We start from the raw sequence: 18,310 nt of genomic DNA on the forward strand, positions 1-18,310 counted from the left end.
AGGGACGGGGGAGCCTGGTGGGCTGCCGTCTCTGGGGTTGCACAGAGTCGGACACGACTGAAGCGACTTAGCAGCAGCATTATTTACATCCACATTCATGGAAAATTCTGATCTACCATCTTATAGAGAAACATGCTGTGATTGAGGCTCTTCAAAATGATAAAATGAACTTTTTTCCAAAACAGAGTAGTTGCATGTGTGATACTGACACTTGAATGAATCTGTTGATCTGCTTCTTTTCATTCTATTAATTCAGAGATGATCAGGGATCATCAAAGTGTGATCAGCTACCAGCAATTGATTTATAACTCAAAATATTTAAGTGAGAGATAAGCATAGGCCTGTCCAGACATATTTGGCACTAAGGAATTAAATCTCCATTAAAATCCTACAAGCACAGGGAATTTGGAAGAAATCTACAAGCCATTCTTTTTCTAATAAATGAGGTCAAAATATTGAATACAAGCATCAATAGTTGTTTCTTATATAACATGTTTTCTCTTTAAAATGTATAACATGATCTTTAGGTTAGTGGTTTTCAAAGTATGGAACCTAATAGCATCAGCATCACTTGGGAACTTGTGTTTGTTTTTTTTTTTTAATGTGGACCACTTGTTAAAGACTTTATTGCATTGTTACAATATTACTTCTGTATTGTGGTTTTGTTTTGTTTGATTTGTTTTTCTGAACCGCAAGGTATGTGAGATCTCAGCTCCCCAACCACAGATCAAACCCATACCCCCTGCATGGGAAAAGGAAGTCTTAACCACTGGACCACCAGGGAAGTCCCTGGGAACTTGTACAAAGCACAGATTCTTGGGTTCTACTCAAAACTTACTGTATCAGAAACTCTGGGTGTGAGACCAACAGTCTTTGAACCCCCCTCCTCATATTTATATACTGAAACCCTAATGTGATGGTATTTGGAGGTAGACTTTTAAGGAGCTAATTAGGTTTAAGTGAGGTCAGGAGGTCCCTGTCATGGGATTCAGTTCAGTTCAGTTGCTCAGTCATGTCTGACTCTTTGCAATTCCATGGACTGTAGCACGCCAGGCTTCCCTGTCCATCACCAACTCCCAGAGCTTGCTCAAACTTATGTCCGTTGAGTTGGTGATGCCATTCAACCATCTCATCCTCTGTCATCCCCTTCTCCTCCCAACTTCAATCTTTACCAGCATCAAGGTCTTTTCTAATGAGTCAGTTCTTCACATCAGATGGCCAAAGTATTGGAGCTTCAGCTTCAGCATCAGTCCTTCCAATGAATATTAAGGATTGAACTCCTTTAGGATTGACTGGTTGGATCTCCTTGCAGTCTAAGGGACTCTCAAGAGTCTTCTTGAAACCACAGTTGAAAAGCATCAATTATTTGGCATTCAGCCTTCTTTATGGTCCAACTCTCACATTCATACATGACTACTGGAAAAACCATAGCTTTGACTAGATGGACCTTTGTTGGCAAAGTAATGTCCCTGCTTTTTAGTATGCTATCTAGGTTTGTCATAGCTTTTCTTCCAAGGAGCAAGCTGCTTTTAATTTCATTGCTGCAGTCACCAACTACAGTGAGTTTGGAGCCCAAGAAAATAAAATCTCTCATTGTTTCCATTGCTTCCCCATCTTTTTGCCATGAAGCGATGGGATCGGATGCCATGATCTTAGTTTTCTGAATGTTGAGTTTTAAGCCAGCTCTTTAATTCTCCTCTTTCACTTTCATCAAGAGGCTCTTTAGTTCCTCTTTGCTTTCTGCCATACAGGTGATGTCATCTGCATATCTGAGGCTATTGATATTTCTCCTGGCAATCTTGATTCCAGCTTGTGCTTCATCCATCCTGGCATTTTGCATGGTGTAGAAATGGCAACCCACTCCAGTATTCTTGCCTGGAAAATCTCATGGATGGAGGAGCCTGGTAGGCTACAGTCCATGGGGTCGCAAAGAGTCGGACACGACTGAGAGACTTCACTTCACTCACTCTGCATATAAGTTAAATAAGCAGGGTGACAATATACAGCCTTGACATACTCCTTTCCCCATTTGGAACCAGTCCCTTCTTCCATGTCTGGTTCTAACTGTTGCTTCTTGAGCTGCATACAGGTTTCTCGGGAGGCAGGTTAGGTAGTCTGGCATTCCCATCTCTTGAAGATTTTCTGGAGTTTGTTGTGATCCACACAGTCAAAGACTTTAGCATAGTGAAGCAGAAGTAGATGTTTTTCTGGAACTCTCTTGCTTTTTCAATGATCCAACACATGTTGGCAATTTGATCTCTGGTTCTTCTGCCTTTTCTAAACCCAGTTTGAACATCTGGAAGTTCTCGGTTCATGTACAGTTGAAGCCTGGCTTGGAGAATTTTGAGCATTACTTTGCTAGTGTGTGAGATGAGTGCAGTTGGTGGTAGTTTGAACCTTCTTTGGCACTGCCCTTCACTGTGACTGGAATGAAAACTGACCTTTTACAGTCCTGTGGCTGCTGATGAGTTTTCCAAATTTGCTAGCATACTGAGTGCAGCACTTTCACAGCATCATCTTTTAGGGTTTGACATAGCTCAACTGGAATTCTATCACCTCCACTTGCTTTGTTTGTAGTGATGCCTCCCAAGGCTCACTTGATTTTGCACACCAGGATGTCTGGCTCTAGGTGAGTGATTACACCATTGTGGTTATCTGGGTCATTAAGATCTTTTTACTGTAGTTTTCCCTGTATTCTTGCCACCTCTTCTTAATATCTTCTGCTTCTGTTAGGTCCATACCATTTCAGTCCTTTATTGAGCCCATCTTTGCATGAAATGTTCCCTTGGTATCTCTCATTCTCTTGAAGAAATTTTCCTGGTATCTCTAGTCTTTCCCATTCTACTGTTTTCCTCTATTAGGAGCCTTACAAGAAGAGACCAGAGAGCTATTCTCTACTTCTTTTTTTGCATGAACATTCACTGAGGAAAGGCCACCTGAACACAGTAGACAAGAGGCAGCTGGCTGCAAGAAGTTGGCTAAACCCCATCCTGAATCTGCCAGCACCTTGTTTTTTGGACTTCCCAGCATCCAGAACTGTGAGAAATTAATATTGCTTAACCCATCAGTCCATGGTATATTTGTTGTAGCAGCCTGAGCTAGCACAAACTAAAGTTTGAGAACCACTGATCCAGAACAAGCCAGGTTCCTTAATGGCATTTTCAGAGATGTACGGGGGAAAGTGATGTATGGATGTGAGAGCTGGACTATAAAGAAAGCTGAGCACAGAAGAATTGATGCTTTTGAACTGTGGTGTTGGAGAAGACTCTTGATGAGTCCCTTGGACTGCAAGGAGATCCAACCAGTCCATCCTAAAGGAAGTCAGTCCTGGATGTTCATTGGAAGGACTGATGTTGAAGCTGAAACTGCAATACTTTGGTCACCTGATGTGAAGAGCTGACTCATTGGAAAAGACCCTGATGCTGGGAAAGATTGAGGGCAGGAGGAGAAGGGGACAACAGAGGATGAGATGGTTGGATGGCATCACCGACTCAGTGGACATGGGTTTGGGTGGACTCCGGGAGTTGGTGATTAACAGGGAGGCCTGGCGTGCTGCAGTTCATGGGGTAGCAAAGAGTTGGACAAGACTGAGCAACTGAACTGAACTAAAGGGGGAAAGAACCCACAATGAGAACACTTCTGTACACTTATTTGGGCAGTAAGGCAAGCTCATAAAATCACGTGTTTGAATGTGACATCTGTTTTTTCATAGAATCATGGTAAACATGTTGTGCTTAGGTATTTCTTACTTGTGTAAAATTTAAACACTTGGGAGTGGCACTAGTTACTATTACATGACTCTAGTAGTTTAAAACTTTATACAATCTGCTACTGAATCATTTAATATTTTCTTAGGCATTTACAGTGAACAATTGGGTTACTCAGTAATTGAAAGTTTGAATACTGCAATAGCAAGCTATTTTCCTTTTTAAAAAATGTTTTTAATGCTTATAACTCATGTTTATTAAGTGAAAAAGGGCTTATGCACCTGGGTATTATCGCATAAATTCATTATTTAGCACTGAATAACATTTTGAAAGAATCAAGAAAATAATGGTAATTGTAACAGTACATTTAATTTGTTTGCTTTTCCTGTTTCTGAGTGGCTCAGTCAGGCTTGTAGGAAATGGCTTATTTTCCTCTACACATTGTTGGATTACTGTTCCAACAAAATTTACTGAAATTAGAAAGAAAAGTGCTCTTCCTTTAGGTAACTGAGTTCTGAAAACCCATAACCTAAAACTCCATTTTCACATTACAGAGATACTTTTGTTGTAACAGTTACATTGTGCTTTTTTATAATATGATGTTCTTCAAACTTGTATTTGAAAAGATATATTTAAGTAGAATTGTGTTTAATTCATTGGCTTTTTTAATTATTAGAGAATATTGTTATTTTTATTTAGCACTAAATAAATTTTAAAAGTTACTTTCTGTCTTTTCTGTTTCCTCATTTTTAGCCAAATATTCTTAAGCAAAAACTTACTAGAATAGGACAGGTTATTTAAAGATATTTTCTAACTCTAAGTGAAACTTTTTGTAATACTAATTACCCACTTTATTTACCTGTTCTTGGGTTTGAAATGTGTATGTTGCTTTTAAAGAAGGCAAAGAGACACTTTAATTGCTGCACATGATGAAGATTTTATAAAAGTTTACATCATGTATGGAAATTTTCATTACTTAGACATTGCAGAGCAAAATTACTTTTACTATTATAGACATGATATGTTTCTTCCCAAAGTTTACTTCTTTACCAATTTCCCAAAATAAACAAAGTTATCTGATCCCTATCTCATTAATCCTTTTACAAAACAAAAACACTTTGGGATAAAATCCAGGGATCTTGTAACAAGGAAGAGCCTTGCTGTTTCTAGATCAGTGTTGTCACTATAGTTATTTTGTTTATCTTGATGAAGAATGGGATATTTGGTCTATTTTTATGTTTATGATATTATAAAATATCATAAAATCTCTATAACATTAACAGACTTGTAGCTGTTAAATTTTAAAGTTACTGGAAGAGATTCACAAGTAAGAAGAGCTTTCTTCAGATTTGACCACTATGTACACTGTTTACAATTAAAGTCTTTACCAATAGGTGGGGCTAGAAAGTTTAATACTTATTCCAATAATTGAACTTCCTGGAAAAATGTGCTTTTTTTCTTTTAAGAAAAAGCATTATAAAGCAGTATGTGCATATCTATAATATTAAACCCTATTTATTTCTGTTACAGGACCATCTAATACAGTCCGACTGGTGGGTGGCAGCGGCCCTCACGAAGGCAGAGTGGAGATTTTCCACGAAGGCCAGTGGGGTACGGTGTGTGATGACCGCTGGGAACTGCGTGGAGGACTGGTCGTCTGCAGGAGCTTGGGATACAAAGGTGTTCAAAGTGTGCATAAGCGAGCTTATTTTGGAAAAGGTAACTTTTTTTTAAATGAATTGTAAGCATTCTCCAATACGTATAATCAAGTAGAGACAGGAACATATAGAAAAGAAGTAGAATTTTTTTTATAGGCCTTTCCCAGAAAGTAGGAATGAAAAGAGATTTAAGGAAAAGACAAATGCTCTTAGACACCTTTTAACGTCTACATTTCCTTTAGACTGAATTGGTTAGTGGAAAATGTAACAGAGGAAATGCGGGAAATGATTGGCAAAGCAGAGCAGGAAGCAGTCAGTTATGGACAAGGCCTGACTTCCTGGGACACTCACTGACCTCTCTGGGTCTTGTGGGCAATGCCTCGTGCTCCCCCATTCTCTCTTCTGTGGAACTGAGCGGGGCAGGGTACCGGTTTCAGCGTTTACCTCCCAGCCACCACGCCCTGCAAGTCGCTTCAGTCCTGCCTGACTCTCTGCGAGCCCATGGACTGCAGCCCGCCAGGCTCCTCTGTCCATGGAATTGTTGAAGTAAGAATACTGGAGTGGGTTTCCACTTCTTCTCCAGAAAGGGCAGTAGGAACTCTGAAAGAAAAAGGAGCAATTATACGGGCTCTCTATGCCTGCCAGTTATGACTTCTCTCTCTAAGAAATGTGATGGGAAATAGGAATGGAAAGGTTACTTTCCCCTCTATGTGAGGTTGAATCCCGTAGTTATTATGCTGCGTGTAAATTTGTGCATTTTCATCTGATGACTTGGTAACATGTTTTATGAATGTATTGAAAGAGCTTGGGAGAAAATTTGCAGGGGATAAAATGTTTGAAAGTTTACCCATGGTATTTTTACTACCTCATTTTTTCCCCCTACCCTGGCATCTTATATTAGGTTTTATGTATAATTAAACATACATAAGTTCTGAAGGACAGATTAGAAGAAAGTAGCCATATATAGATAAACTAGAATTTTAAAGTCAGTATTTCCTCTTTATTTATTCTTCTGTCCATATGTGATGAGTATCTAGTATCTCTGAAGTTGATGGTAACCAAAAAAGAGAGAAAGATCTGACCACCTTCATCTTGCATTAGTTATTCTTCTAGAGAGGTATTGGCAATAGAGATTGGATGCAGAATTATAGACATAACATAGCAGCATTACCAGGTATGTAATACAGGAATGCCTGGTATGCTGCAGGCCATGAGTCATAAAGAGTAGGACACGACTGGGCGACTGAACAATTACCAGGTGATCTTATGTGTAATAATAAAATAGTGGAGTATGTCAAATTATTATATCAAAAGACTAAACAAGATAGACTTCTTAAATTCATGAAATATATTCATGAAACATATTGTTAATCCTCTGTCCATGGGAGTCTCCAGGCAAGAAAACTGGAGCGGGTGGCCGTTTCCTCCTCCAGGAGATCTTCCTGACCCAGGGAGTGAGCCCACATCTCTTACGTCTCCCACACTGCCAGGCAGGTCCTTTACCACTAGCATCACCTGGGAAGCCTGTGTTTAGTCCTATTATGTTACAATTTACTGAGGAATAACTCTCTGTCATGCATTGTGCTAAACACATAAGCAGTATTAATAATAGATCACAATTATATCCTTTATTCCTTTACCTAAATGAATTTATTATATCAGATTTAAGAGATGAATTTTAGAATAAATCTAGATTCCAAAGTCTTTAGAGACCAGAAGGATAATTTAACTTCGTAAAGAGGCTAAAGACAAGACAGAAAGAAAGTGGTGATAGTGAAAGTTTCTGTTCTGTTTTGTTTAAGCCCCTAGTCACCAGTTTTTAATTTGTGTGTTGAAGCTCTGAATAGAAGAAACAAAGGAAATAGAAAATATCCATAAGTTGCCACCACCAAATAGATTTTTGGAATTTCCAAGTTTTTCCATTTACACTACACTTTCAGAACTTCCTCAGCTTGAAATTGTCAGACTAAAATTATTCATGTACCTGTAAAATTTACTTCCACATGAAATGTTTTAAACATTGATAAGCTAGATTTATTTTTTTCCCCCAGAGAAGGGAAAAAAAAAAATCCCCAACTCTTCATCACTAGAAAATCAAATGAATCAGTTAATTGTTTAGGAAGACTAATCTGCCAATCTGAATTTCTAGAATGTTCTTTTCAGAGAGATTCCATTTCTATGTAACTAAGATCTGTAGGATGAAAGGCCATTTATTTAAAATACATAATTTTATAAAAAACATTTCAAATATGAACTGTAGGAGGAAACAGAATAAGACGTTATACCCAGGCTCTATTCCTTTTCTGAATATGGAGCCTTGCTATAGATTTCAAAGTTGTTTTCCCTTAGTCAATACACAACTGGAGACTATTATCCTAAGATTTCATTAACTTGAAGGCCTAGTTTCACAAGTAAAATACTCTTCCCCCCCAGATTTTATTCATTCTTGCTTATACTTCTAGGGATTTCTAGTCTAAAGCACTAGGGATTTCTAGTCTAAAACACTGGTAAGAAAGGAATAAAATAAATATTCTGAAATATTAGCCAAAAAAAAAAAAGCTTATTATTTAAATAGGAAACAATTGAGTTTAGTCTCAAGTGAAATGATTCATTTGGCTATATGGAAACAATCATCTCAAGATTTTTCCGAGATAACTGACTACTTCTCTAAAATGGGCGTCCATTTTCAGTGAGGCTATATATTTACATTAAAATTAAAAGACGCTTGCTCCTTGGAAGAAAAGCTATGACAAACCTAGACAGCATATTAAAAAGCAGAGACATTACTTTGCCAGCAAAGGTCCATCTAGTCAAAGCTATGGATTTTCCAGTGGTCATGTATGGTTGTGAGAGTTGGACTATAAAGAAAGCCGAGCACCAAAGAATTGATGCTTTTGAACTGTAGTGTTGGAGAAGCCTCTTGAGAGTCCCTTGGACTGCAAGGAGATCCAACCAGTCCACCCTAAAGGAAATCAGTCCTGAATATACATTGGAAGGACTGATGCTGAAGCTGAAACTCCAGTACTTTAGCGACCTGATGCAAAGAACTGACTCATTGGAAAAGACCCTGATGCTGGGAAAGATTGAAGGTGGGAGGAAAAGGGGACGACAGAGGATGAAATGGTTGGGCAGCATCACTGACTTGATGGACATAAGTTTGAGCAAATTCCAGGAGATGGTAAAGGACAGAGGAGCCCAAAGTGCTGCCATCCATGGGGTTGCAAAGAGTCAAACATGATGGACCAACTGAACAGCAAAGATTTGTTTTGAATCTGAAAAGAAGTGGCGTCTAGAAAGTGCCCAGTTTGAAGCCAGACTCACAGCATTGCTCACAAGTGACAAGATCACAGGGAGCAGGACCGCTAACTGTATAATTACATATTTACCATCCTCTTTGAAAAGTGAAAGTCGCTAAGTCATGTCCAACTCTTTGCGACGCCATGGACTGTAGCCTACCAGGCTCCTCTGTCCATGGAATTCTCCAGGCAAGAATACTGGAGTGGGTAGCTGTTCCCTTCTCCAGGGGATCTTCCCAACCCAGGGATCAAACCCAGGTTCCCTGCATTGCAGGCAGATTCTTTACTGTCTGAGCCACCAGGGAAGCTGAAAGTTGAAAGGTAGATAAGTCAGATTGGTGTTACATTGTGGAGTGACATTCATGATGTTCCAAGTTGAATGTGGTTTTCTGCAGTACGGAGGTGTGACTTAAGAACATTCTGTGTAACGTTCTCTAGTAAGGTCCCCGCTCTGCTGCACACACACACCCAGCGCTGTTTCAGCTCTCTGTGGAGATTCACCCCCAAACAACTGAAGAATGATGATAAGAATTTTAAAATAGTAAAGCAAGGTGGGCTGGGAGAAAAAATAGAACTGAGGTGATTTGTTCTGAAGAAAAAGAATCTGAAAAATGAACTTCATGATCTGCTTCAGTGTACATTGTATTTTAAGAAACAGGCTTACAACATAAACTGATTCTGGATTAGTCATGGCAAACCATCATTTCATGTGAAGCTGTTTAAACTCTTCCTTTTTCCGTTTTAAATTTACAGTTTTACTCAGGAGGTAAACGAGAAAGCAATTTTGACTGCAAAAGAGAAGCAGGCAAGGAAACTTAGAAGTATGAGTGGGGAGGTGTAGAGCAGAGAAGAGGAGGAAGGTGCGTTAAAGTTTTAATTGTATGTCATTCTCATAGGAAAGTAAGAAGAATCAGATTAATGCTATATGGTACATTATTATCAAAATTGAAACAAGAAGGTGAAAGTTTAAATTTATCTCCTTTGTATAATTCTCCTGTTAAAGAAAGAATACCATTTTCTGGACACAGTCTCCCACTTTCCTTTTTTTTTTTTTCCTTCTCATTTTAAAGTAGCAAACCTGGCTTGTTAGAGATAATCCTTAATAACTTTTTAAGAACAATTAGTGTTGCAAGTAAAATGATTCATAGGAACAAAGCTTAAAGCTCACTCCTTTAAATGGGTTCTTTCATCTGGATGCACCTTTGGCATCAAGTGGAATGTTCTTTCTTTTTCTTGAGGAGACAGAAATGTTAAAGAAGCACTGAGAAGCTTCTGGTGCTTGCTGTTGCCTGGAGCAAGGAGGAGGGAGGGAGCCTCTTCTCTCCCAGTGGGCTCCCTGTAGCAAACTTGGATGAGCTTTATCAGGGGATGGTGGTAGTCTGGGAATTTGTTCCAGGCATGTCTGAGCCTTTAGGCTAATGAACGAACTAAGAACTGGTTCTGGAGCAGCCACCTCATCTTCTCCTAAATTTAAAGGAGTTGGTGCTGAAGCTCCAAATGTAAAAGCAGAAACAGAAGAAAATTCTAAACATAAATGCTATCTTTTGTACATTACCCCTTTCACGTTCCATATTCAATTTTCTGAGTGGCATTTTAAGAATTATAAAACTAAACTGAAGGAGATCAAAAAGAAAACTCTGTGTCTCTGAACTATCCCTTAGTGATTGGGAGTAAAAACAATCTCAAAGATAAATTAAATATATCAATAGATTAGAACTGCCGATTCTTACATACTGATTCCTGTGCACTGAAAGCTTTCAAATGTTTCTGTGTTAGATATTATGGAAGCTGGTATAGAAGCAGGGCTTCCCTGGTGGCTCAGATGATAAAGAATCTGCCTGCAATGCAGGAGACTTGGGTTCGATCCCTAGGTCAGGAAGAGCCTCTAGAGAAAGGGCATGGCTACCCACTCCAGTATTCTTGCCTGAAGAACTCTATGGACAGAGGAGACTAGCAGATTCAACTGAGCTACTAACACTATCACTTTCACTTTCATAGAGCCTAATAGAGTTCGCAACGTTTGTTCTATTGCTTATCTAACAGAGAAATACTAAGTATGAAATAATATTGTTTATCAAGTGTTTACTATGCAATCTCATTTAGTGCTCACAGTGCTTATGAGAAAGGTATTATAGCCCCATTCTTCCTAGAAAACTAAGGAAATCTGACAGAACTGTCACAAAACACCCACATTTTCATAGCTGTTATGGTGATTGTGAGGCAGGGGTCAGCCTTCATCCCTTATCTTGTCTCTCCACTTCTAAGTTCTTTAACCTTAAAAACCTCATCTCTAAAGAGCTTGCTTCTTCAGAATCTTAGAATTGTAAAAGTAAATGAAATCAGAGCTATTTCAGCCCCACCCCTCTATTCTGCATATATAATAAAACAGAGAAAATAAGTGGCTTCTCCAGAACCCCAAAACTAGAATCTAGAACTATAATCTAAGTTTACCCTCTCTCTAGTCTGATTCCACTTCGTTTTTAACATTGAACACCCCACTCCCTTAAAAAAAAAAAAAAAAGCATAATGCTTTTCTCAAAGAAGAGCTGTTGACAAAGCACTTCCCAACTAGAAGTCTAAAAAGTGATATAAATGCATGTCACCCAGCCTTGACTGGATGTAATTAAAATTCATTCAGAGGCTTTAACCATTAGTGATTTTTTGCTTCTTCACTTATCTTATTCAGCAGCTTATCTCAAATCTCATCATGTCACTGTGTATCTGGCTACTGTTTGAAATATGAATACTTTTTAAAAATAAAAGCAGTGGTTACAAAAGATTAAAGAAACTCAAGTCCCTCAAAGAAATATCAATATTTGTCTTGTTTTAAAGAGGTATTAAGAAGAAATGGTATCATCTGCCAAGCACACTGTTAAGCATCAGAAACCAAGCTCATAAAACTCCAGAAGCCATGGACGACAGTTTTTGTTGTCTGCTTTCGGAAACACAAAATCAGTTTTTCCTTCCTATACAGGTTTCACATTGTAAAGGAAATTGTAGCTATATAGATGTTTAGATAGATAGAGAAATAGACGATAAACAGGTAGGATTAGAGAATAAAATCATCCCTAAAATACATATATCAATTTTTCATGGTTTCCACTAGTAGCAAGGATTGCTCAGAGGCAAAAAAATACCAAGGACAGCAGCAATGACAAAAGTCCTTCAGTAACTGTCGTTACCTACAGAAATAAAAACAGATCTGTTTTTTAATCTTTGAAGTGCATATGAAGATAAAATTTTATGAATTTTATTCTACCTTGGCATTAATTTTTAATACAGAAAACAATTTGGAAGAAGATGGGAAGTAAGTATTAAATAAATTTTTCCTTAGTGTTGATAGTCCTGAATATATTAATATAAAAATAAAATAGCAAATACTTGAAAATAATTTTTATAACTCTATTTGGCCTTCTCTATAGTCAGTGAATTGCACCAAGTTTTAAATGTCATCATGTCTGTTGCTTGTCCCTATTTTCTCTGTTACTTTGAGAAAATCACACATCCTTTCTGAGTCTCAATTTATTTATCAGTGAAATGTAAATAATTGCCAATACTTTACAAAGTTATTAGAAGTAAATTTGTAAAATTATATATGAAAAGACCCAGCATGTTCACTGTGCCTGAATCTTTTCTGTATAGCATAACACCAGAGTTACTAAAATATTTATCACATCTATGTGTTCTCAATGGGAAAAGCATTGTAATATGAGGTTAGTGGGAGCTTCCCAGGTGGTGCTAGTGGTAAAGAACCTGCCTGCCAGTGCAGGAGACTTAAGAGACATGGGTTTGATCCCTGGGTCAGGAAGATCCCCTGGAGGAGGGCATGGCAACCCACTCCAGTATTCTTGCCTGGAGAATCCCATGAACAGAGGAGCCTGAGGGACTATGGTCCACAGGGTTACACAGAGTCAGACACGACTGAAGCAACTTATCGTGCATGCATGAGTTAAGCGTTCTAAATACAGGAATCAGCTTTGCCACTAATTATCTATGTGACCTCAGTTGCTGCATTCACCTAAAACAAAGGTCTTCACTAGAAAGTCAGTCCAAGAGAGGATGGATTCTGATTTTGTTCACTCATATAGGCACTGCAAGGAGATTTGTTAAATGATGGACTCTAATAATGCAAGGGAGATTTCCCAGGTGGTGCACTGGTAAAGAATCCTGCCAATACAGGAGACATAGAGATGTGAGTTTGATTCCCGAGTCGGGAAGATCCCCTGGAGGAGGGCATGGCAACCCACTCCAGTGTTCTTGCCTGGAGAATCCCATGGTCAGAGCAGCCTGGAGGGCCGCAGTCCATGGGGCTGCAAAGAGCTGGGCATGACTGAGCACACACATACAACTCAGTGATGCAAGGGACTGCAGTAAATCTCTGATGAAAGGCCCTGGCACTAGGCAAACCCAGGGTGGGAATACTGGCTCCATCATGCACTAGCTATGTGATAGGGCAAGGTGACTTCCTCTCTCTGACTTTCACTTTCCGTAACAGTATCATGACCCCTAAATAGCATTTATTAACTTTTTAAGATGGAGAATTTAGTAAGGTAACAGCTCAAAAGTACTTTGACTATTTTCTGCCACACAATAAATCCTTCAAACAGTGGGCTTACATGTTCATTTTTATTTTTTTACTGAACCTTTGTCATTCTAATATTCATGAATTTCCCTACTATGGTTTCTAGAAACTTAGACTCACATGGCAGCGCATTGACTGAATAATATCTGTCTTGAGTTGCCCCTGTGGGGATGGCCCTTCTGGACGTTTCAGCTATTGAGAGGATCCTCATACTTAATTCTCTTTTCTTGGATTGTAAAAATTCTGTACTGCTGAGATATAAATCTGGTGACAAGGTCTACGAATTGTAGAATGAAAGCATCACAGTCCCCAGGGTGCAGAGGCCACAGAACCATGCTGTTCTCACGCTCTCAATCACTACAAAACCAAAAGTTTCACTCATGCTTATTCATATAAGTTATAATAAATAACAACCCTTTCAAAAAAGATCTTCACAACCCAGAGAATCATGATGGTATGATCACTCACCTAGAGCCAGACATCCTGGAATGCAAAGTCAAGTGGGCCTTAGGAAGCAACAAAGCAAGTGGAGGTGATGGAATTCCAACTGAGCTATTTCAAATCCTAAAAGATGATGCTGTGAAAGTGCTGCACTCAATATGCCAGCAAATTTGGAAAGCTTAGCAGTGGCTACAGGACTAATAAAGGTCAGTTTTCATTCCCATCCCAAAGAAAAGCAATGCCAAAGAGTGCTCAAACTACTGCACAATGCTAGTAAAGTGATACTCAAAATTCTCCAAGCCAGGCTTCAACAATACATGAACCATGAACTTCCAGATGTTCAAGCAGCAGAACCAGAGATCAAATTACCAACATTGGCTGGATCATCAAAAAAGCAAGAGAGTGCCGGAAAAACATCTATTTCTCCTTTATTAACTACACCAAAGCCTTTGGCTGTGTGGATTACGATAAACTCCGGAAAATCCTTAAAGAGATGGGAATACCAAATCACCTGACCTGCCTCTTGAGAAGTCTGTATGCAGGTCAGGAAGCAATAGTTAGAACTGTATATGGGACAACGGACTGGTCCCAAATTGGGAAAGGAGTACGTCAAGGCTGTATATTGTCACCCTGCTTATTTAACTTATATGCAGAGTACATCATGAGAAACGCTAGGCTGGGTGAAGCACAAGCTGGAATCAAGATTGCTGGGAGAAATATCAGTAACCTCAGATATGCAGATGACACCACCCTTATGGCAGAAAGCAAAGAAGAACTAAAGAGCCTCTTGATGAAAGTGAAAGAAGAGAGTGAAAAAGTTGGCTTAAAGTGCAGTGTTCAGAATACTAAGATCATGGCATCTGGTCCCATCACTTCATGGCAAATAGGTGGGGGAAACAATGGAAACAGTGACAGACTTTAATTTTTGGGGCTCCAAAATCACTGTGGATTGTGACTACAGCCATGAAATTAAAAGATGCTTGCTCCTTGGAAGTAAAGTTATGACCAACCTAGACAGCATATTTGGAGAAGGCGATGGCAACCCACTCCAGTACCCTTGCCTAGACAATCCCATGGATGGAGGAGCCTGGTAGGCTGCAGTCCACGGGATTGCTAAAAGTTGGACACGACTGAGCATCTTCATTTTCACTTTTCACTTTCATGCATTGGAAAAGGAAATAGCAACCCACTCGATTGTTCTTGCCTGGAGAATCCCAGGGACAGGGGAGCCTGGTGGGCTGCTGTCTATGGGGTCGCAGAGTTGGACACAACTGAAGTGACTTAGCAGCAGCAGCAGCAGACAGCATATTAAAAAACAAAGACATTACTTTGTCATCAAAGCTATGGTTTTTCCAGTAGTCATGTATGGAAGTGAGAGTTGGACTATAAAGAAAGCTGAGCACCGAAGAATTGATGCTTTTGAACTGTGGTGTTGGAGAAGAAGCTTGAGAATCCCTTGGACTGCAAGGAGATCCAACCAGTCCATCCTAAGAGAAATCAGTCCTGAGTATTCATTGGGAGGACTGATGGTGAAGCTGAAACTCCAATACTTTGGCCACCTAATGTGAAGAACTGACTCATTGGAAAAGACCCTGATGCTGGGAAAGATTGAAGGTGGGAGGAGAAGTGGATGACAGAGGATGAGATGGTTGGATGGCATTACCGACTCAATGGATGTGAACTTGAGTAAACTCTGGGAGTTGGTGATTAACAGGGAGGCCTGGCATGCTGCAGTGCATAGGGTTGCAAAAAGTCGGACATGACTGAGTGACTGAACTAAACTGAACTGAACTCATAAATACAATTTATAAATGCCCCACTGTTTTGGCTCCCTTCCACGTTAGCAGGGAAATGGCTTTATTATTTGTCCAGTTGTTGTTATTTGCTTATCTTGTTGAGTAGCTCTTTGGGTCAGTTTCGGAAAAAAGTTTAGATAGACCTTATATATTTAAAATAAATGCACACACACACAAATGTGCTCATAAACACAATTACTCACAAACACAAAATGGACCACAATATACCTAGTAAGAGCAATTTGAAAACCAAAGAGTATTACTGGTCAGGCTTCTGATTTTAAGATCATATTCCTCTAATCTTTTTTCCTTTTTTATCTACCTTAAAAATTCAAATTGAAAAGGCTTATTACTCTTACAAACATTTCATAAACTAATTGAGCTCTCCAAGTTGCTACTCATAATTGATCAGACCAGGAAAACCTTTGCTTGTCTAATAGAGACATTATTTGGATACTAATGATTTAATTACTATTATGTGAAATGAAAAATATACTATTCCCAGTTACTTTGATAATGTATACCTAAATATTATTAATATTTGTCTTTATTTGGATATTTCTAGTGAAGGCACAAATTATTCAAAAATTAAGTAAGTGCACCTATTTATTTTATATATGGAACTTATAATTTCCTAATTCTAAAAGTAAATAAAAACATGTCTTTACAGAAAATGTCTATGTAAACATCCTATGAAGTGCTCCTTTAGCTTATAGATTTTTTTTTCTTCTTCAATCCATCTTCCACATTTCTGCCAGACTTACAATTCTAAAATATAGTTCTGATGATGTTATTATTTTTTTTGTTTATAGCATGGTCCTAGCTTCCTATCTAACCTTCCCAAAGAGTCCTCCTCCTCCCATTAATGGACTCTGTTACAGATGCCAGAAGACCATTCACTGTTTTAATCCATCATACATTTCATGATGCCCCCACTGTATGGAATTACATCTTTTCAATATATGAAAAACCTTCATTCATTTTTTAAGCTTTGGTCAAATATAATCCACATCACGATTACAAAATTTCCAGTATCTGCTAATTTAGTTGCTCAGTCGTGTCCGACTCTTTGTGACCCCGTGAACCACAGCACGCCAGGCCTCCCTGTCCACTATTATACAATTATATACGCTAGTCATGCATATATTATTAACTTTTATTTAACTCACAGATTATTTGAAAAATCAGTTAAGAGTAATGGAATTATATGTGCCATTTTATATTCCTCTGTAAAAAACAAATCTTCATTTAGCTTTTAGAGCTACACAGAGGTATGTTTCTAGGTTTTGAATTTGCTTCTAAACATGCTTTATATAGTTCTTGTGACTGAAAGAGAACCCTTTAACATCATATTGATCCAAATGGAAAAAGTGCATTATTGATTATACTTACAGTATTAAGATATTTATTTACCACCCACAGTTTTACAAAGGTGTTTATTGGAATTTCACTGCTAAATCATCAGTTTCTTGATGACATGAAATGTTCTTGAAAATTCGTCAGGTTTGCAATATTATATGTTTAACAAAACCAAATGGAATCATTCATTTATAAGTTTTTCAAAGAGTCTGTTCCCAAGTGTCTTAAGTATGAAAGAAAAAACTGTTATACCTGATACACTTAAAAAAATCTTTAGAGAATATCAGAAAAACATTACCAAACATTCATTTTAAAGTTATCTTTTCTTGCCATGAATTCCTTAAAAAAAAAAAGAAGTTGTTTTCTTATTCACTGATAAAATAATGTTCTTATCTTGAAAGTGGCAGTTAAGTTTGTTTAGTTAATTATCTTCTAGGTAGCCTATGCTGACAGCCTGTTTTTCCTTCTAATGTGTCTGAGGAAGATTTCAGACAAAGAGTATAAGTGTTACCTCTTCCATTTTCTTGTTTGCTTGTGTTTGCAATTAATAATCTGTAGTCTTCTTGCAGGATAGTTTGTAAGCCCTTTGCTGATCGTGTTAGTCTTAGTTTAATTAAAAATAGATAATATACCTGGTAAACCAGACACATGCAGACTGCAACACACAGGAAGCTAAGAAAAGAACTGCAGGATCGCTTATGTTCTGGATATACCTCCTACCAGACACATTTAGATCATTAAGTTATAGCATATATCCATTGTTAGGAAAGCTTATTTCCTTCCTTATTTTTAAAAATAAAATTAATTTATTAAATCCTTGGAGAAAACCAATAATTAGTTAATCTATGATTTCATAAAAGTCTGTATGAAGAGCTGAACTTCATAACAGCTCTTATTACTTAGTATTTTTGTCATTTACACACTGACCGAAAATAAAATTTTCTGGGGTAGAGAGTTAACTTTTGAATCTTAACATAGGGTGCAGAGCTTGCGTGTGGATAATGAGCAACACATTTTTTGTTAAATTAGTGAATAAATTAATGACTCTGTTCCACACAAACATAAACATTAAACTATACTTATTAATACAGTTGTATCTGATTTTTGCAGGTACAGGTCCAATATGGCTGAATGAAGTATTTTGTTTTGGGAAAGAATCATCCATTGAAGAGTGCAGAATTAGACAGTGGGGTGTGAGAGCCTGTTCGCACGACGAAGATGCTGGAGTCACTTGCACTACATAATGCATCATATTTTCATTCACATTTTTTAAACTGTTACAAAGTGATTTTTTTTCCTTTGCTTCACTAAAATCAGCGTAATTAATATTTAAGAAATTAAGAATTTTGTCCACAGAAAAGGAATATTTAAAAATCACTGGATAAACATATAAAATAACTTCATATTTGCTTCAAATACCAGAACCATTTCAACTTCTCTAGGTTTTTAAATGGCATTTTCTAATATAATG

At 38.0% G+C, this 18,310-nt stretch overlaps 1 protein-coding gene across 1 annotated transcript in view; it reads left to right on the forward strand.

Moving 5' to 3' along the window:
• MSR1 (macrophage scavenger receptor 1) overlaps nt 1-18,083 on the forward strand; it is a 68,296-nt gene extending 50,213 nt beyond the window's left edge. The window contains exons 8-9 of the mRNA XM_052661477.1: nt 5,238-5,426; nt 17,950-18,083. Of these exons, the coding sequence (XP_052517437.1) occupies nt 5,238-5,426; nt 17,950-18,083 (323 nt within the window). The remainder of the gene's footprint in view (nt 1-5,237; nt 5,427-17,949) is intronic.
• The last annotated feature ends 227 nt before the right edge of the window (nt 18,084-18,310 follow it).

The sequence above is a fragment of the Budorcas taxicolor genome, chromosome 24 (assembly GCF_023091745.1).
Source record: "Budorcas taxicolor isolate Tak-1 chromosome 24, Takin1.1, whole genome shotgun sequence".
NCBI classification, from domain to species: Eukaryota; Metazoa; Chordata; class Mammalia; order Artiodactyla; family Bovidae; genus Budorcas; species Budorcas taxicolor.